This window comes from Trachurus japonicus, chromosome 2, assembly GCF_045865225.1.
Source record: "Trachurus japonicus isolate A0001 chromosome 2, Traja_1.0".
Classification (NCBI taxonomy): Eukaryota; Metazoa; Chordata; class Actinopteri; order Carangiformes; family Carangidae; genus Trachurus; species Trachurus japonicus.
This window is the reverse complement of record NC_140908.1, coordinates 16,158,237-16,179,492: the sequence shown is the minus strand read 5'-3', so window position 1 is coordinate 16,179,492 and position 21,256 is coordinate 16,158,237. Positions and strand designations below refer to the sequence as shown.

Below are 21,256 nucleotides of genomic sequence, written 5' to 3'. Positions count from 1 at the left end.
TCAGAGCTACGCTACGGAGGCTCATTATGGGATTTCTTAATTGGTTTCCCTCATCAAACTCATCAAATACACAATCCAACAACTCCACAACGCTCTGGTGGACAAGTTGTGAGCTGCACATTCACCACGCTATGAGATAATAACACAACGTTACCACACAGAGTTGTTTTAGAGGGAAATTCATGTAAAACCACTGATGCACGTTGCCTTCAGGGACAGTTTTTCAGCAAGCAGTCTCTGTATTTCCCTCTAAAACAACTCTGTCTGATCCCATTAGCCTCCGTAGCGTAGCTCTGAGCAGCTCACGGCTCTGCTCCGCCGTTCTAAAAACAGCTTGCACCGACAATTAAAGGTAACAAACCTACTGCTATGACTATAGGGATTATGGCAATGGGCCAATTTGCCAAAATGTTGAACTATCCCTTTAATACACCCTTAGTAAAGAACCTCTTGGTCAGCCCATGTTGCACTTGGTCCTAGATTTATGTATGTGTTGCTATGGTAACAAACAGCTCTTTTCCCCACCAACAGAGAATGCATTTGTTAGAGTTATTTATACTTTTCTTGATAAATGAAGATTCTGAAAAAATAAATAGTCAAAGCCTGCAGAGGTTGGGTGGTGACCCCGGGTGGGCGGGGCTTGGGGTTTGGTTCTTTGTGACATCACAAAGTTCAGGAAGTTGTGACGTCTGCTCTTGCTCCGACCTTCCGTTGTACTGGTTGCCATAGTTACCGCAGTAGCTAAAGCTAAGCTACGCTAACGCTAAGCGTATTTAACAAGCAGTGAACTGGAAAAACTTCTCAATCGTTTCACACTAACTCACCTGCAGACGAACCCGACAAACCCACAGCATCACACTGCAAAAACTCAAAATCTTTCCAAGAATATTTGTCTTATTTCTTGTCAAAATGTCTCATTTCTAGTCAAAACTAATCTCTTTCCACTTAAAATAAGACTCATCACCTAAAGATGAACTTGTTTTTAAATCATTTTCACTTGTTTCATGCTAATTTTCACTTGAAATAAGTATAAAAATCTGCCAGTGAAAGCAAGTTTTTGTGTTTGTAATAAGAAAGAAAAACTTGTTCCACTATCAGATTTTTCTACTTCTTTCAAGTGAAAATCTGCTTGAAAGAAGTAAAAAGTGTCTAAAAACAAGCTGCTTTTAATGTGATGAGTCTTATTTTAAGTAGAATGAGATTTGTTTTCCAGCTGACCATTAGTTAGCGTTAGCATTAGCATTAGCATTAGCACAAGGCCAAAAATACACAAAAAAACCTGAACACTTTGATAATTTCACACAGTTATTTTAGGAGCAACATCAGTTGTATAATAAAATAATACAAATCAAACAGGCGTGTCAAATCAACATAACTGCGTGCTTTATTGATATACAGTAAAGCATTTTATAATACAGTAGTAAGGCATATATTTGGTGGAATCTGATATGTTGTGAAGAATTGATGCGTTATTTGAAAAAATGATGTGATAATGAAACAAATGTTAGAAATGAATAACAAAGAAACAAGAAAGAAATCAATTCAATTCAGTGTCTGGATCAGAAACAGAAACCTCAGGATGTTCAGAACGCACGCAGCGGTTCTCACCACGGACCTCTGAGTGGTTAAATATTAAATAATGATCTTTTCTTTTGTCATACATGCTAATATTGTAACAACTCACACAGCACAAAGTGTTTAACCAAAGACAAAATGTAACACTCTGCTAAAATAAATGCATCCGCCACACACAGAAAACAAGTATCTAGCATATCCCAGGTACGACAGTAGTGCACACGGATCAATTAGAGTCTTTTTTGATGGAGTTTTTCTACTTGAGTGGTAGAAAACAGAGATGAGAAATGCAGCGAATGCATCCCAACATTCAGACTGGACGCTCCTACAGTACAGAAATCAATCAGCTATAGCAATAATCAACTCATTAATGAAGAATCTGAGAAGAGTGCAGGATTAAGTCAGTAGAGAAATTGCCTCCGAACTACACTTGGAACAATTTACACGAGGTAGAGCTCAAATATTTATTTATTCTTACTTGATTTTTTATCTTCCTTTAAAATGAGTGATTCTTTAACGTAATCTCAGCTAGTCAACCACTGATTAAAACATTCATGAACAGTAATCCTGACAGAGGAGCTGTTTAGGCAGTGTACTGTGTGCATTCAACGAGCCCTGAACAGTGTTTTCATGATAACAATTAAAAATCAATCCCTAGTTTAGATGAACCAGTGCAATAATCAGGCTTTTCTTTCTGGAGCAGTCGGGATTAAAGGCACAATGCAGAACTGAAGTCAGATCAGTCGGGGTTTGGACGTAAAAGATACAATAATTACCTACAATGACCTTTTTTAGCGCACCAAGTATCTGATTACATTCAGCGACAGCTTTTTTCTTAAAGGTGCTATACGTACAGTAGGTGGTGATGATCAGTTGCCACAAGCTTCAGCCATTATAGTGTTAATAAGGCAGCACAATCTCTTCAGGGCAACTTGGACGCTACGTTGATGAACTACCACGTTTAAGTTAGCATGCTTACTCCAGTAGAAGTGATATATATATATATATAAAAAAAAAAAGGGTTCTTGACTGGTAAGTAAAGAGCTGCTAATGCTAAATGCTAGCTATATAGCAATAGCACTTAGCCCCTTTGCTTTGTTTGCCACCTTTGTAACGTAACTACAATGAAGTTAGCATGCTAACTATGAGACTGGTATGTAAATAGCTGTTGATGCTAACTTTTGCTACATAGCAATAGCAAAAGCCTAACACACATAGCTCCTTTAATGGTAAATTATTAAATGTTTTGCCACCTTTGCTGTTACACTGCTTGATAATCAGGATGCTAAATCGACTCGCTATGAGGAAGTTGACAGAATGAGTTGACAACCGTGAAGGTAGCATGCTAACTTCAGTAGAAGAGATAGAAACAAAAGGGTTCTGTGAAGTAACAAAGTTTTATGCTGCACTAGCGACATTCAGTCTAGACTGGTATCCAATGCTAATGCTAGCTATGTAGCAATAGCAAAAACATAAATCTCCTTTAATACCACAATATTTTATGTTTGTCACCTTTGTTAGCAGGTTGCTACGTTGCTCGGATGCTAAATTGCCTTTCTATGAAAAAATTGACAGGATGAATTGACCATGTTGAAGTTAGCATGCTAACCGGTAGAAGTGATAGAAACAAAAGGGTTCAGTCCAAGTTCAAGTCATGACACTCGCAATGTTTGCTGTTAATGCTAACATTAGCCATGTAGCATAGGAAAAACTTACATATAGCTCCTTTAATGTCACATTATTTCATGTTTGCCATCTTTGTTGTCACACTGCTCGATGACTTGGTGCGCCGCTGCTACCGACCGTCAGTTGTACAGATAAAACTACAACAGGGAACCACTCTATACGACATGGCTACATAGAGCTACTACACGGAGGGTACCTTTAACGTCTGAATCGACCTCATCCCAGTTCTGAATCGACCTTTAACGTCTGAATCGACCTTTAAAGGGATAGTTCAACATTTTGGCAAATTGGCCCATTGTCATAATCCCTATAGTCATAGCAGTAGGTTCATTACCTTTAATTGTAGGTGTAAGCTATTTTCAGTACGGCGGAGCGCAGCAGCTGGCTGCTCAGAGCTACGCTATGGAGGCTAAGGGAATTTCTTGGTTTCCCTCATTAAACTCATCAAATTCAACATCCCAAAACTCCACAGCGCTTTTGTAGACAAGTTGTGACCTGCACAACCACCACGCTATGAGATAATGACGGAACGATACGAAACGGAGCCGTTTTCGAGGTAAATACAGGGTAAATACGGAGACTGCTTGCTGAAAAACTGTCCCTGAACGCAACGCGCATCAGCGGTTTTGTATGAATTTACCTCGAAAACGGCTCCGTTTCGTATCGTTCCGTCATTATCTCATAGCGTGGTGGTTGTGCAGCTCACAACTTGTCTACAAAAGCGCTGTGGAGTTTTGGGATTTTGTATTTGATGAGTTTAATGAGGGAAACCAAGAAATTCCCTTAGCCTCCGTAGCGTAGCTCTGAGCAGCTCACGGCTCTGCTCCGCCGTTCTAAAAATAGCTTACACCTACAATTAAAGGTAATGAACCTACTGCTATGACTATAGGGATTATGGCAATGGGCCAATTTGCCAAAATGTTGAACTATCCCTTTAACGTCTGAATCGACCTCATCCCAGTTCTGAATCGGGCCTCTACTACGTCTACACACAGTACACTGCGTTGAAGACAAATAAAAAGGTAACCTGTTGCCATAGAGATGTTCATGTGTGGAAGGACGGATGAATGAATGAATGAAAGAAAGAAAAATTAAATATAACATGAGTTTATCAGCCAAAGCCAAAAAAAGCTGTGGAAATTAAGCAACCCCCCCCCTCCCCCTCCCCTACCCACACACCCACACACACACACACACACACATAAAACCACACACTCGTCTCCCAGACAACGCACGGTAAAGGACCAGGATGCCTGCATTACCTCGACAGTAGTGTACGCTGCTGCTGAAAGACACGTTTCCTCGTAGAAAGCACCCTGATGATTACAATCATTCTTCTTGATACAAACGTCTGAAACACTTTTTGTTTTCCCAATTACAAAGAGATGACAAATATATATGACCACAATGAACACACTTCTTTTTAAGTGTTTTTATACAGTTGCATAGAAGTTTAAAAACCAGCCTCTGTTAATAATAAAACAATTTCAGGACGTTTTTAAGAAACTACTTAAATCTACAAGTTATATCGTTTTTCTTCCTTGTTTTTTTTTTTTTTGTTTGTTTTTTTTACGTGTCATTGGAACCGCAATCCTTCACAAAAATAGACGTTATATATATATTTGCTTTGTAAACTGTGTTTCCAATCCAGTTGTTTTGACTAGAAAAGCATGCTATAGTAGAGAGGGAGGGAGAGAGGGGGGGGGGGGGGTCAGAAGGGCGGCGCCTCGTGCTGTCCGGCGCTCTGCTCGTCTGTCATCACGTTGACCAGCAGCTCCATGGCTCGGCCCAGGTCGTCGGCCATGTGGAACAAGCTGCCGATGCTGGGGCCTGGAGACACAGAGAGAGGGTTAACCCTAACCCTACACACACAGACTTAGACAGGGATCACAAACTAACAAACTGGCTCTAAGAAGACAACATAGTGAAAGGATCAAAATCTCACACCGTAAGAAGAGCTGCTTTGGCCAATCAGCCTTCTCTATCAAGAGTTCCCAGATGTGGAATTCTCTACCGACTGAAATAAAACTAACCCGAGACATTAGAATTTTTAATACAAAAGGTTAAAATCTGGCTGAAACTAAATCAGAACTGTATGCATTTTTAATGTGTCATGACTTGGTATGATTTTAGATGTATTGTACATTTTATAGTGTTGTTATGTAACCTTGATGTATTTCTTCTACTAAAAGCCTGTGGTTGTATGATCTCCAAATAGCCCCTAAGTACTTTAATTGCAGTAGAAGACTCTCTGCACTCCTCCCGTTAGCAACGCCAGCCCATAATAGCCCTGCCCAGAGATTTACAACATACAGTGTTGTGAACAGACCCAAAGAAACGGCCTATTTTCACGGCCTAAAAGAGGTTTTACCTGAAAAAAAATACACAGTTCCATTGTTCACTATAATATAATTTTTTCCAGGAAAAACACAGTTTTTATTTGGACCTAACCAACTGCTGATCGGCGTGCGCTAACCCTGGGCGGAGGGATACGTGAGGTGGTTAGGTCCAAATAAAAACTGTGTTTTTCCTGAACTTTGAAGGGCTGGAAAAAATTATATTATAGTGAACAATGGAACTGTGTATTATTTTTCCAGGTAAAACCTCTTTTAGGCCGTGAAAATAGGCCGTTTCTTTGGGTCTGTTCACCATTTTTTTTTTTTTTTTTTTACAGGAAAATAAAATAAATCAATTTTGATGTAAAAATGTTTACATTTTTCTTTTATATTTTTCATGATATTTGAAAAATTTCTATAAAAGGGTACAACATGAAAACCCATTCCACACCCAACACACACACACACACACACACACACACACACACACAGTAGAAAGTCTCGTCCCTGTCGTGTGAAGCAGAGCAGAGTGCGACAGAAAAGGGAAAGGAAGTTAAACCAGTAACAGAGGAGAGGCAGATGATGTCTATCTGTGGTGCGATCGGTCAGACCGAGGCTGTGTGTCTTTGTGTGAAGAAGGTGTGAAGAAGGTGTGTAGAAGGCGTGTAGAAGGTGTAGAAGGTGTAGAAGGTGTAGAAGGTGTAGAAGGTGTAGAAGGTGTGTAGAAGGCGTGTAGAAGGTGTAGAAGGTGTAGAAGGTGTAGAAGGTGTGTAGAAGGTGTGTAGAAGGCGTGTAGAAGGTGTAGAAGGTGTAGAAGGTGTAGAAGGTGTGTAGAAGGTGTGTAGAAGGCGTGTAGAAGGTGTAGAAGGTGTAGAAGGTGAAGAAGGTGTAGAAGGTGTGTAGAAGGCGTGTAGAAGGCGTGTAGAAGGTGTAGAAGGTGTAGAAGGTGTAGAAGGTGTAGAAGGTGTGTAGAAGGTGTGTAGAAGGTGTGTAGAAGGCGTGTAGAAGGTGTAGAAGGTGAAGAAGGTGTAGAAGGTGTGTAGAAGGCGTGTAGAAGGCGTGTAGAAGGTGTAGAAGGTGTAGAAGGTGTAGAAGGTGTGTAGAAGGCGTGTAGAAGGTGTAGAAGGTGTAGAAGGTGTAGAAGGTGTGTAGAAGGTGTGTAGAAGGCGTGTAGAAGGTGTAGAAGGTGTAGAAGGTGTAGAAGGTGTGTAGAAGGTGTGTAGAAGGCGTGTAGAAGGTGTAGAAGGTGTAGAAGGTGTAGAAGGTGTGTAGAAGGTGTGTAGAAGGCGTGTAGAAGGTGTAGAAGGTGTAGAAGGTGTGTAGAAGGTGTGTAGAAGGTGTGTAGAAGGTGTGAAGAAGGTGTGTAGAAGGTGTGTAGAAGGCGTGTAGAAGGTGTGAAGAAGGTGTGTAGAAGGTGTGTAGAAGGTGTGTAGAAGGTGTAGAAGGTGTGAAGAAGGTGTGTAGAAGGTGTGTAGAAGGCGTGTAGAAGGTGTGAAGAAGGTGTGTAGAAGGTGTGTAGAAGGTGTGTAGAAGGTGTGTAGAAGGCGTGTAGAAGGTGTGAAGAAGGTGTGTAGAAGGTGTGAAGAAGGTGTGTAGAAGGTGTGTAGAAGGTGTGTAGAAGGTGTGTAGAAGGTGTAGAAGGTGTGAAGAAGGTGTGTAGAAGGTGTGTAGAAGGTGTGTAGAAGGTGTGTAGAAGGTGTAGAAGGTGTGAAGAAGGTGTGTAGAAGGTGTGTAGAAGGTGTGTAGAAGGTGTAGAAGGTGTGAAGAAGGTGTGTAGAAGGCGTGTAGAAGGTGTAGAAGGTGTAGAAGGTGTAGAAGGTGTGTAGAAGGTGTGTAGAAGGCGTGTAGAAGGTGTAGAAGGTGTAGAAGGTGTGTAGAAGGTGTGTAGAAGGTGTGTAGAAGGTGTGAAGAAGGTGTGTAGAAGGTGTGTAGAAGGCGTGTAGAAGGTGTGAAGAAGGTGTGTAGAAGGTGTGTAGAAGGTGTGTAGAAGGTGTAGAAGGTGTGAAGAAGGTGTGTAGAAGGTGTGTAGAAGGTGTGTAGAAGGTGTAGAAGGTGTGAAGAAGGTGTGTAGAAGGCGTGTAGAAGGTGTAGAAGGTGTAGAAGGTGTAGAAGGTGTGTAGAAGGTGTGTAGAAGGTGTAGAAGGTGTAGAAGGTGTAGAAGGTGTGTAGAAGGTGTGTAGAAGGTGTGTAGAAGGTGTGAAGAAGGTGTGTAGAAGGTGTGTAGAAGGCGTGTAGAAGGTGTGAAGAAGGTGTGTAGAAGGTGTGTAGAAGGTGTGTAGAAGGTGTAGAAGGTGTGAAGAAGGTGTGTAGAAGGTGTGTAGAAGGTGTAGAAGGTGTGTAGAAGGTGTGTAGAAGGCGTGTAGAAGGTGTAGAAGGTGTAGAAGGTGTAGAAGGTGTGTAGAAGGTGTGTAGAAGGTGTGTAGAAGGTGTGAAGAAGGTGTGTAGAAGGTGTGTAGAAGGCGTGTAGAAGGTGTGAAGAAGGTGTGTAGAAGGTGTGAAGAAGGTGTGTAGAAGGTGTGTAGAAGGCGTGTAGAAGGTGTAGAAGGTGTAGAAGGTGTAGAAGGTGTGTAGAAGGTGTAGAAGGTGTGTAGAAGGTGTGAAGAAGGTGTGTAGAAGGTGTGTAGAAGGCGTGTAGAAGGTGTAGAAGGTGTAGAAGGTGTGTAGAAGGTGTGTAGAAGGTGTGTAGAAGGTGTGAAGAAGGTGTGTAGAAGGTGTGTAGAAGGCGTGTAGAAGGTGTGAAGAAGGTGTGTAGAAGGTGTGTAGAAGGTGTGTAGAAGGTGTAGAAGGTGTGAAGAAGGTGTGTAGAAGGTGTGTAGAAGGCGTGTAGAAGGTGTGAAGAAGGTGTGTAGAAGGTGTGTAGAAGGTGTGTAGAAGGTGTAGAAGGTGTGAAGAAGGTGTGTAGAAGGTGTGTAGAAGGTGTGTAGAAGGTGTAGAAGGTGTGTAGAAGGTGTGAAGAAGGTGTGTAGAAGGTGTGAAGAAGGTGTGTAGAAGGTGTGTAGAAGGTGTGTAGAAGGTGTGTAGAAGGTGTGTAGAAGGTGTAGAAGGTGTGAAGAAGGTGTGTAGAAGGTGTGTAGAAGGTGTGTAGAAGGTGTAGAAGGTGTGTAGAAGGTGTGAAGAAGGTGTGTAGAAGGTGTGAAGAAGGTGTGTAGAAGGTGTGTAGAAGGTGTGTAGAAGGCGTGAAGAAGGTGTGTAGAAGGTGTGTAGAAGGTGTGTAGAAGGTGTAGAAGGTGTGAAGAAGGTGTGTAGAAGGTGTGTAGAAGGTGTAGAAGGTGTAGAAGGTGTGAAGAAGGTGTGAAGAAGGTGTGTAGAAGGTGTGTAGAAGGTGTGAAGAAGGTGTGTAGAAGGTGTGAAGAAGGTGTGTAGAAGGTGTGTAGAAGGTGTGTAGAAGGTGTAGAAGGTGTGAAGAAGGTGTGTAGAAGGTGTGTAGAAGGTGTGTAGAAGGTGTAGAAGGTGTGAAGAAGGTGTGTAGAAGGTGTGTAGAAGGTGTGTAGAAGGTGTAGAAGGTGTGTAGAAGGCGTGTAGAAGGTGTGAAGAAGGTGTGTAGAAGGTGTGTAGAAGGTGTGTAGAAGGTGTAGAAGGTGTGAAGAAGGTGTGTAGAAGGTGTGTAGAAGGTGTGTAGAAGGTGTAGAAGGTGTGTAGAAGGTGTGTAGAAGGTGTGTAGAAGGTGTGAAGAAGGTGTGAAGAAGGTGTGTAGAAGGTGTGTAGAAGGTGTAGAAGGTGTAGAAGGTGTGTAGAAGGTGTGTAGAAGGTGTGAAGAAGGTGTGTAGAAGGTGTGGTGAGAGCCACTGACCTCATGGATGTCCCCTTCTCCCTCCTGGCTCGGGGAAGTGAGGAGGGAAAAGGAGGAAAAGACAGAACAGGAAGAAACAGAGCTGAGATCAGTTTTCTATTCTATTCTGTTTTATTCTATCGATTTGAACAGATGAGACAAGGTGGCACTGTGTTGTGTTGTGTTGTGTTGTGTTGTGTTGTGTTGTGTTGTGTTGTGTTTCTGTACCCTGGCTGTGAGGGAAGGAGTTGTTCAGCTGCTCCATCACCTCCTCCAACCCAGATGCATCTTGGGAAGGACTGGACAGCTCATCGTCACCTGGAATGTGGAGAAAATTATGTTTTTTTTAAAAGGATAGTTCAACATTTTGGCAAATTGGCCCAAAATAGAGGGAAATTCATGTAAAACCTCTGATGCACGTTGCCTTCAGGGACAGTTTTTCATCATCAGTCTCTGTATTTCCCTCTACAACAACTCTGTGTGGTAACGTTGTGTTATTATCTCATAGCGTGGTGAATGTGCAGCTCACAACTTGTCCACCAGAGCGTTGTGGAGTTGTTGGATTGTGTATTTGATGAGTTTGATGAGGGAAACCAAGAAATCCCATAATGAGCCTCCGTAGCGTAGCTCTGAGCAGCTCACGGCTCTGCTCCGCCGTTCTAAAAACAGCTTGCACCGACAATTATCATACTGCTATGACTATAGGGATTATGGTGATGGGACAATTTGGCAAAATGTTGAACTATCCCTTTAACTTTCAGACTTCAGGGTCCTAAAATAAAGTCACATTTGTGTTTGTGTGTGTGTGTGTGTGTGTGTGTGTGTGTGTGTGTGTGTGTGTGTGTGTGTGTGTGTTACCCATGGTGTCAGTCGTCTGGCTGGCCGCCACGCGGAGCAGAGGGAGGGAGGAGTCTGAGCGCTGGGAGGAGGTGGAGGGGGAGGAGAGGGCGGTGCCGTTCACCTTGGAGTCCGTCTGACACACACACACACACACACACACACACACACACACACACACACACACACACACACACACACACACACACACACCATTAGACACAAAGGAAATGAGCCTCCACAGCTCTGTTACCTCTTCTCCACCAAACTGGTTCTAGTTCTAGTTCTCTCCCCATCAGGAGCTGCTAGCGGCCTAGCTAACAGCGGCTAACGCTGCTACAGTTAGAAACGGACCTGTTAGCTGCTAACAGCCTAGCTAACAGCGGCTAACGCTGCTGCTACAGCTAGAAACAGACCTGTTAGCTGCTAACAGCCTAGCTAACAGCGGCTAACGCTGCTGCTACAGCTAGAAACAGACCTGTTAGCTGCTAACAGCCTAGCTAACAGCGGCTAACGCTGCTGCTACAGCTAGAAACAGACCTGTTAGCTGCTAACAGCCTAGCTAACGGCGGCTAACGCTGCTGCTACAGTTAGAAACGGACCTGTTAGCTGCTAACAGCCTAGCTAACAGCGGCTAACGCTGCTGCTGCAGTTAGAAACAGACCTGTTAGCTGCTAACAGCGGCTAACGCTGCTGCTACAGCTAGAAACAGACCTGTTAGCTGCTAACAGCCTAGCTAACAGCGGCTAACGCTGCTACAGTTAGAAACGGACCTGTTAGCCGCTAACGGCCTAGCTAACAGCGGCTAACGCTGCTGCTGCAGTTAGAAACAGACCTGTTAGCTGCTAACAGCGGCTAACGCTGCTGCTACAGTTAGAAACGGACCTGTTAGCTGCTAACAGCGGCTAACGCTGCTGCTACAGCTAGAAACGGACCTGTTAGCTGCTAACAGCGGCAAACGCTGCTGCTACAGCTAGAAACGGACCTGTTAGCTGCTAACAGCCTAGCTAACAGCGGCTAACGCTGCTACAGTTAGAAACGGACCTGTTAGCTGCTAACAGCCTAGCTAACAGCGGCTAACGCTGCTGCTACAGTTAGAAACGGACCTGTTAGCTGCTAACAGCCTAGCTAACAGCGGCTAACGCTGCTGCTACAGTTAGAAACGGACCTGTTAGCTGCTAACAGCCTAGCTAACAGTGGCTAACGCTGCTGCTACAGTTAGAAACGGACCTGTTAGCCGCTAACAGCCTAGCTAACAGTGGCTAACGCTGCTGCTACAGTTAGAAACAGACCTGTTAGCCGCTAACAGCCTAGCTAACAGCGGCTAACGCTGCTGCAAACTGACTCGGGAGCTGGAGGTGGTAAGAAATTTAGCTAACAGCCTAGCTAACGGCTGCCACTAACTTCTCTATGTCAGAATGTTACCAATTATTTTGAGATTTGAGACTAATTACAACCATAAAACCCCACTCACCATGTGTTAACACTTTTAAGACGTTTGAAAAATGTATTTAAGACATTTTAATGCCAATTAAGGCCTTGATTTTAGATTAATGAATTCAATGCCTTTTAAGACTTTTTAAGGGCCGATGCTAAGCTAAGGAACTAGCTCTGAACCAGCTCGGTGGAGAAGAGGTCTGTCTGTGCGTTGCCGTGGCTACCAGCTGTCTGTCTGTGCGTTGCCGTGGCTACCAGCTGTCTGTGTGTGTGCGTTGCCGTGGCTACCTGCTCCAGCAGCTGCCTGAGCCGGTGCAGCTGTGACTCCAGCTGTTTATTATGGTCTTCCAGGATCTGCATCCGGGCCTCCAGCCGCCCCTTGTGTTGCCGTAGCAACTTGGCCTCGGCGATGAGCTCGGCGTCGCGGGCGCTCTGCGGCGACGCCGGCAGCATCTCCGGGGGCGACGGCAGCGGGGACAGGCCCTTCCTGTCGTGGGCCTTCTTCAGACGGTCGTACTCGGCCTGGAGCTTCCTGCAGAGAGAGTAATTTATTATTAGTTTATTATTTTATTATTATTTTATTATTTTATTATCCCTGTATATACATTTATTATTTTAGTTTATTTTATTATCCCTATATATACATTTATTATTTTAGTTTTATTTTATTTTATTATCCCTATATATACATTTATTATTTTAGTTTTATTTTATTTTATTATCCCTATATATACATTTATTATTTTAGTTTTATTGTTCACCTTCATGTATCTATACAGTACGTTTATAGGTATGGGTATATATGAATACATGGCTTATGATGTATTGTTGTATTATTGACTTGTACCTTTCTAAGTTTTTCAGTAAAAAATAAAATAAAAAGTTGATCACAAAAAAATAAATTAATAATAATAAATAAATTCCTGAAGAGAGATGAGATGTAACACAAGATTCATCTCACAACTCTGTGTGAGTAGTTAAAGGTGGAAAAAGTGAGTTTAGCTCCAGCACATGTGTCTTTTTCTCTCCATAATTATTTATTTTGACATTCCCACAAAATATGGCGGTGGTTTGCTGCTAGGCAACCACATTTCCTCCAACACCAGGGATCACTTCTAATACAGTCTGACTTTATAGAAAGGGAATGAGGAGGATTTTTTCCACACATGATGTTTTGATCCGTGTGTCCATCTGTTATTAACACGTTTCCTTCCAGCTCCCATCTCCCTTTGGATTATTTTGTTACCTTAAGTTAACTTGAGAAAAGTTAAGCTAAGTTACCAAAGCAAAGTAAAGTAAAGTTCAGGTCCAGCAAAAATTATATCTTATAAAACATAAAAGCTAAAATGTCTCTTAAAGCTCTGCCCCTTTAATTAGTGCATACAAAATAATTTAACTTTAGCCTGCTACTTTTACAACCACATTATTTTCAGATTATTTCTTAGCACAGGCATGTTTAGATGTAGCTGGGATGTACAGCCCTGTGTTTCCCGCTGGCTGGTTAAACTCTTTATAGGAGATTAATGTTGGTCTCATTGATTAAATCTAACAACTGTGGCAGTTGCGTTAGTTAGTCTGTATAAGAAGTGAAGCTTCAGGTGCTGGACAGAAAAGCAGCGCTGGCACCACTTGTTTTCATCCAGATAAGGTGCACGCGCCTTAAAGAGACAGGTGCTTCGCCTCGCCTCGACCCCCCGCCTCTCAAATTTTTTTTTATTGCGGATTTACACGAATCACACAAATGACCCATTTGGGATCCAAAACGGCGAAAGGTGACAGGTTTGCAGCCCTGTATGATTCTTTGTAAATGGGGTTAAAACAGGTGGCAGGGTTCCTACACATTTGAAATTTCCAAATTCCATACTTTTTCCAGACCCTAATTTAAAAAAAATTCAAATAATTTGTGATATTTGAGTAAAAAAAAAAAAATCATGCAATTAATCATTTGTTTTTGTTATTCTGAATGTGTATGCCATTATGTCACCAAATAATTTCCAGGAGATTGTAGCTAGGTACAATAGCGTGTACAAAATAATTAACCCAAATAACTTCAGATAAGACCGAACCCAGATAAGTATTAAGATAAATATATTTCCATACAATAGTTTCCATTTTCCATACTTTTCCAGACCTGGAAATGTATAAAATCAAATTCCATACTTTCCATACTTGCGTAGGAACCCTGAGGTGGAATCATGAGGTTGCAGTATCCTGTTGTTATATTATCGAATGTTATTTATATTTACAATTTCTTTTAATATGTTTTTATATGAGGGACAGCACAAGTTGCGTTTCCATCCACCTTTTCTCATGCGCATTTTGTGAAAATGCGCATAAATACTTGAATGGAAACGCCAGAAATTCGAATAAAGGCAGTGAATGCGCATAAAAGTTTATACGCTTGGAGGGGGGGGATTTGTCAGCGTATCGAATAAAGGAAATGCGAGTTTTTGTGATGGAAACAGATGATGTGAATTGAGGCAGAGTTTGTGGGTGAAGCTGCTGGACTTCACCCAGCGACGCCCCGGTGTCCCAGCTCTCCTCTCTGCACCGCGACACAAACGCTCCGTAACCTGTAATGTTTTGTTTATGACGGTTAAGACTACACAATCACACGCCGTAACATCGTTATGTAACTTATTGGTGTTTCACCGGCTTCTTATGTAAACAGATGCACATGGAGGAGAGGAGCATAACCACAACAGACTGTCACAGTTCTACTGTCTTTCTGTGTAAATATCTCATGTTACAACATGAAAACCTGAGGCTTATATTCAAGTGCGGCCTATATATGTATTTTCTTTTAAAATGTAGCTGGTGCGGATTATACAGGTGCGTCTATAGTCTGGAAAGTACGTAAATTGTCCATGATGTTGAGTGTCAGCTGAGTGTCAACTGTTGGATACATTCACGCTCTCTTATGACGTAATCTCACGGTGCACTCCTCCTAATCGCAAAACACTAATGAATGGAAACGGGCATAAATTCGCTTTGCTTTTTGCGCATTTTTACAAAATCCGCTTTTAAATTCGATACGACTTGGATGGAAACCCAGCTAGTGTCTCAGATTTTTTCACTTCATCTTCTAATGCATTCATTCCGTTGTGTGACACAGGAACTGAACCAGACCGGGGACTCGGCCGTTCAACGGAGAATAAGAAGAGATGTACGAACGCTGGGGCTCTTGTTGGAACTGAAACTACGACTGTGTATCCACAACCAGGACTCAGGATCACCCTGACGACCCTGACTGATAACACCGGTTTCTGTGGCGAGTCCGGTACGATCAGATCCAACACCCTCATCCTCACCCGTCGCCGGGAGCAACGTAGAGCCACCTCCCTCTTCCTGGTCCTGTCTCTGTTCACGCTGTGCTGGCTGCCCATCCACCTCATCCACTGCGTCCTGCTGCTCCGTCCGCGCTGCCGCGTGCCCACGCCGCTCACGCTGGCGGCCATTTTGCTTTCCCACGCCAACTCGGCCCTGAACCCGCTCCTCTACGCCTACAGGATGAGGTCGTTCCGACAAACCGTGACGGGGATGTGGAGAGGAATCTGGAACGTTTAGAGCTTTAGAGGGTAGCTGATAGAGCTGATAGAGCTGATAGAGCTGATAGAGCCGATAGAGCTGCATCATGTTGATCTCACTTCAAATAAAGTTCATTGAAATCATATTTAAAGGGATAGTTCAACATTCTGGCAAATTGGCCCATTGCCATAATCCCTATAGTCATAGCAGTAGGTTCGTTACCTTTAATTGTCAGTGCAAGCTGTTTTTAGAACGGCGGAGCAGAGCCGTGAGCTGCTCAGAGCTACGCTACGGAGGCTCATTATGGGATTTCTTGGTTTCCCTCATCAAACTCATCAAATACACAATCCAACAACTCCACAACGCTCTGGTGGACAAGTTGTGAGCTGCACATTCACCACGCTATGAGATAATAACACAACGTTACCACACAGAGTTGTTTTAGAGGGAAATTCATGTAAAACCACTGATGCGTGTTGCCTTCAGGGACAGTTTTTCATCAACAGTCTCTGTATTTCCCTCTAAAACAACTCTGTCTGATCCCATTAGCCTCCGTAGCACTGTGACACGGCTCTGCTCCGCCGTTCTAAAAACAGCTTGCACCGACAATTAAAGGTAACGAACCTACTGCTATGACTATAGGGATTATGGTGATGGGCCAATTTGCCAAAATGTTGAACTATCCCAGCAGCTCGCTTCCCTGCTACATAAGTCACATCACATCACATCACAGCAAAAATCTAACACATCAAACTCAAGCAGGTTAAGGACGGTAAAGTAAAGATTCTTATTGTCTCTCAGACAGCCATCACTATCATCATCATCATCATCATCATCTAACAGTTTAACGAATTAATCGAATTAATCAGATCAAGCAGGATAAATCAGGAGGTAAAACAGTCACTTCACAGAACTTAAATTAAACGTAAATATGCAGACTGTTTCTTTAAATAAAGTCTCTGCCTAAATGAAGTCCAAGAGTGTGTGTGTATGAGCGTAGGTGTGTGTGTGGGGAGGGACAGGGGCTTGTATGTGAGTCTTCAGGGGGCCGGTCCGTTCCGGGGAAGGAGAGGGAGTGTGGGAGTGAATTCAGTTCAGTTCAGTTCATAGGAGTGAGCATGTAGGTGTGTGTGGGGGGGGCAGGTAGGAGAGGGGGTGTGTGTGTTTCAGGTAAGGGAGGGAGAGGGAGAGAGAGAGTAATTCTCAGTAGTGGTGTGCAGATCGATACTGAAATATCATTACTTCCGATACCAGGTCTGTGCTCTAGAATCGATACTCAAATGAAAATATCGATAGTTTTGATACTTCAGTCATCTGTGGTAACGTATATCATTAACAGGAACACAGTGGAAAGTAACTAAACTATTCAGATCTGGTCTAAATGACATGCGGTTGGTGGGAACTACTTTTTCTTCCACCTAAGTGCGTAACGTGTGAGTGCAGCGGCATGCAGCTGCTCACAAAGTCTGTGTAGAGTCGATGGTGGAGCGGAGAGGAGTCAGGTGTGGAGCTATTTCAGTGAAGACGAAGTCTGGAATATCTGTGGGAAAATTATGAATAATATTATAGATGAATGAATTAAAAAAAATATATGTTTGTTTATTATTTTCTTATTTAATTAATGGTTTTATTATTTTACCTATGTTTTTTTTTTAGTGTTTGAAACACTATTTTCGGCTATATTCTAAACGAGGCCACTACCTCAATGTAGTTCAGAGTTTAAAATAAATACGTTACTCTGAAGTCTTGCATCCTTAGGAAGCTATGACTTGAAATACACTACTTTTATTTTATTTTATTAGATTTACCAGGCACATTAGGTGCATTTGCACAAAGTATCGTTATCGGATCGGTATCGCCAATACCAGCCTGAATTTTACTCAGTATCGGATCGGAAAGGAAATTTGTGGTATCGGACATCACTAATTCTCAGGTCAGACAGGGAGAAGCCAGGAGCGTTTGGGGTCAAGGGAACTTATCTGCTGATCCAGGGACACGGTTGTCCTCGACCCGGAGAGAAAGCCCCGCCTGAGTCCGAGCAGCGACCGATCCGCCTGCTCCAGAGATTCAGTCCTGGGTCCACGTAGATTCCTCAGCTTCCCTCAGTTAACGTATTTTTTTTCACTTTTACTTTAAACTCTTTTCCTCCTTTCCTTTTGTTCTCACTTCTTGTGTTCAGACCTCCTTCCTCCTCCTCTCAGTCTTTCGCCTCCCAGACTCTCCCAGGTGGTCTGATTAACCTCCCTTCCTCCTCCTCACCAGTCCTTTACCTCCATCTGCTGCTTCCTCTCACCCTCCTCCTTGCTAGTCTGGGGCCGTTGACTCGCTGTTTTGGGAAGGAAACGGATCCAGGGCGAGAGAGACAGACCTTTCCTGTTAAAAGCACCAAGCTAATAAAATGCGGTAAAACTCTTTAATTTAAGGAATATAATTTACAAGAAAGTCCCCGAGCCATTAAGTTAACATTTCGCTTTTATTGTATTGCAAGTTAATGTTTATTTTATAAGTTTTATGTTGGTGAACACTTTTATTTTGGTGAATTTGGTGATTTCGGTTTCCGCTACAGACAGGAACCAGAATGCAGACGAATTGGGAGGTAACAGAGCCTGGTGACGCGAGGCTACCTCCTGGCTACAACACAGAGTAAAGAACCTCTTGGGTCAGCCCATTTGTGTATGTGTTGCTATGGTAACAAACAGCTCTTTTCCTCACCAACAGAGAATGCATTTATTAGAGTTATTTCTACTTTGCTTGATAAATGAAGATTCTGAAAAAATAAATAGTCAAAGCCTGCAAAGGTTGGGTGGTGACCCCGGGTGGGCGGGGCTTGGGGTTTGGTTCTTTGTGACATCACAAAGTTCAGGAAGTTGTGATGTCTGCTCTCGCTCCGACCTTCCGTTGTACTGGTTGCCATAGTTACCGCAGTAGCTAAAGCTAAGCTAACGCTAAGCGTATTTAACAAGCAGTGAACTGGAAAAACTTCTCAATCGTTTCACACTAACTCACCTGCAGACGAACCCGACAAACCCACAGCATCACACTGCAAAAACTCTACATCTTACCCACAATATTTGTCTTATTTCTTGTCAAAATGTCTCATTTCTAGTCAAAACTAATCTCTTTCCACTTAAAATAAGACTCATCACCTAAAGATTAACTTGTTTTTAGATCATTTTCACTTGTTTCAAACTAATTTTCACTTGAAATAAGTAGAAAAATCTGCCAGTGAAAACAAGTTTTTTTTGTGTTTGTAATAAGGAAGAAAAACTTGCTCCACTGTCAGATTTTTTCTACTTATTTCAAGTGAAAATCTGCTTGAAAGAAGTAAAAAGTGTCTAAAAACAAGCTGCTTTTAATATGATGAGTCTTATGAGTCTTATTTTAAGTAGAATGAGATTTGTTTTGACTAGAAATAAGACAAATATTCTTGGTAAGATTTTTGAGTTTTTGCAGTGCACACCTGCACCGGAAACGTTACAGTACCAGCTGACCGTTAGTTAGCATTAGCATTAGCATTAGCACAAGGCCAAAAATACACAAAAAAAACCTGAACACTTTGATAATTTCCCACAGTTATTTTAGAAGCAACATCTGTTGTATAATAAAATAATACAAATCAAACAGGTGTGTCAAATCAACATAACTGCGTGCTTTATTGATATACAGTAAAGCATTTTATAATACAGTAGTAAGGCATATATTTGGTGGAATCTGATATGTTGTGAAGAATTGATGCGTTATTTGAAAAAATGATGTGATAATGAAACAAATGTTAGAAATGAATAACAAAGAAACAAGAAAGAAATCAATTCAATTCAGTGTCTGGATCAGAAACAGAAACCTCAGGATGTTCAGAACGCACGCAGCGGTTCTCACCACGGACCTCTGAGTGGTTAAATATTAAATAATGATGTCTTTTCTTTAGTCATACATGCTAATATTGTAACAACTCACACCACAAATTGTTTAACCAAAGACAAAATGTAACACTCTGCTAAAATAAATGCATCCGCCACACACAGAAAACAAGTATCTAGCATATCCCAGGTACGACAGTAGTGCACACGGATCAATTAGAGTCTTTTTTGATGGAGTTTTTCTACTTGAGTGGTAGAAAACAGAGATGAGAAATGCAGCGAATGCATCCCAACATTCAGACTGGACGCTCCTACAGTACAGAAATCAATCAGCTATAGCAATAATCAACCCATTAATGAAGAATCTGAGAAGAGTGCAGGATTAAGTCAGTAGAGAAATTGCCTCCGAACTACACTTGGAACAATTTACACGAGGTAGAGCTCAAATATTTATTTATTCTTACTTGATTTTTAATCTTCCTTTAAAATGAGTGATTCTTTAACGTAATCTCAGCTAGTCAACCACTGATTAAAACATTCATGGACAGTAATCCTGACAGAGGAGCTGTTTAGGCAGTGTACTGTGTGCATTCAACGAGCCCTGAACAGTGTTTTCATGATAACAATTAAAAATCAATCCCTAGTTTAGATGAACCAGTGCAATAATCAGGCTTTTCTTTCTGGAGCAGTCGGGATTAAAGGCACAATGCAGAACTGAAGTCCAGATCAGTCGGGGTTTGGACGTAAAAGATACAATAATTACCTACAATGACCTTTTTTAGCGCACCAAGTATCTGATTACATTCAGCGACAGCTTTTTTCTTAAAGGTGCTATACGTACAGTAGGTGGTAATGATCAGTTGCCACAAGCTTCAGCCATTATAGTGTTAATAAGGCAACACAATCTCTTCAGGGCAACTTGGACGCTACGTTGATGAACTACCACGTTTAAGTTAGCATGCTTACTCCAGTAGAAGTGATATATAAAAAAAAGGGTTTTTGACTGGTAAGTAAAGAGCTGCTAATGCTAAATGCTAACTATATAGCAATAGCACTTAGCTCCTTTGCTTTGTTTGCCACCTTTGTAAAGTAACTACAATGAAGTTAACATGCTAACTTCTAGACTGGTATGTAAATAGCTGTTGATGCTAACTTTTGCCACATAGCAATAGCAAAAGCCTTATACACATAGCTCCTTTAATGGTAAATTATTAATGTTTTGCCACCTTTGCTGTTACACTGCTTGATAATCAGGATGCTAAATCGACTCGCTATGAGGAAGTTGACAGAATGAGTTGACAACATTGAAGGTAGCATGCTAACTTCAGTAGAAGAGATAGAAACAAAAGGGTTCTGTAAAGTAACAAAGTTTTGTGCTGCGCTAGCAACATTCAGCCTAGACTGGTATCCAATGCTAATGCTAGCTATGTAGCAATAGCAAAAACATAAATCTCCTTTAATACCACAATATTTTATGTTTGTCACCTTTGTTAGCAGGTTGCTACGTTGCTTGGATGCTAAATTGCATTTCTATGAAAGAATTGACAGGATGAATTGACCATGTTGAAGTTAGCATGCTAACCGGTAGAAGTGATAGAAACAAAAGGGTTCAGTCCAAGTTCAAGTCATGACACTCGCAATGTTTGCTGTTAATGCTAACATTAGCCATGTAGCATAGGAAAAACTTACATATAGCTCCTTTAATGTCACATTATTTCATGTTTGCCATCTTTGTTGTCACACTGCTCGATCACTTGGTGCGCCGCTGCTACCGACCGTCAGTTGTACAGATAAAACTACAACAGGGAACCACTCTATACGACATGGCTACATAGAGCTACTACACGGAGGGTACCTTTAACGTCTGAACCGACCTTTAACGTCTGAATCGACCTCATCCCAGTTCTGAATCGACCTTTAACGTCTGAATCGACCTTTAAAGGGATAGTTCAACATTTTGGCAAATTGGCCCATTGCCATAATCGCTATAGTCATAGCAGTAGGTTCGTTACCTTTAATTGTAGGTGTAAGCTATTTTCAGTACGGCGGAGCGCAGCAGCTGGCTGCTCAGAGCTACGCTATGGAGGCTAACGGAATTTCTTGGTTTCCCTCATTAAACTCATCAAATTCAACATCCCAAAACTCCACAGCGCTTTTGTAGACAAGTTGTGACCTGCACAACCACCACGCTATGAGATAATGACGGAACGATACGAAACGGAGCCGTTTTC

General features: G+C 42.1%; 1 protein-coding gene and 1 long non-coding RNA gene across 2 annotated transcripts; both read right to left on the bottom strand.

Moving 5' to 3' along the window:
• Window positions 1–1,366: 1,366 nt before the first annotated feature.
• On the bottom strand, window positions 1,367–21,052 carry LOC146991029 (uncharacterized). The gene is made up of 2 exons (XR_015037883.1): window positions 20,941–21,052; window positions 1,367–3,517 (listed from the first exon to the last, which is right to left on the bottom strand). It is a non-coding gene; the product is annotated as an uncharacterized LOC146991029 (long non-coding RNA).
• LOC146991030 (dystrophin-like) lies at window positions 4,130–15,098 on the bottom strand. Its single transcript, XM_085803824.1, has 5 exons — window positions 14,815–15,098; window positions 11,929–12,172; window positions 10,225–10,339; window positions 9,595–9,684; window positions 4,130–5,091 (listed from the first exon to the last, which is right to left on the bottom strand). Exons 1-5 carry the CDS (start codon window positions 15,096–15,098, stop codon window positions 4,973–4,975), a joined length of 852 nt encoding a protein of 283 aa, XP_085659950.1. The 3' UTR covers window positions 4,130–4,972.
• Window positions 21,053–21,256: the final 204 nt, after the last annotated feature.

Bases quoted from the DNA above. Each gene is read 5' to 3' on its own strand.
- LOC146991030 (XM_085803824.1), bottom strand. From the start codon at position 15,098: ATGGCCGCCAGCGTGAGCGGCGTGGGCACGCGGCAGCGCGGACGGAGC. The intron at 9,685-10,224 runs GTAACACACACA...TCCACATTCCAG, and splicing joins CCAGACGACTGACACCATGG to GTGACGATGAGCTGTCCAGT. The intron at 5,092-9,594 runs GTACAGAAACAC...CTGTGTCTCCAG, and splicing joins CTCCTTCCCTCACAGCCAGG to GCCCCAGCATCGGCAGCTTG.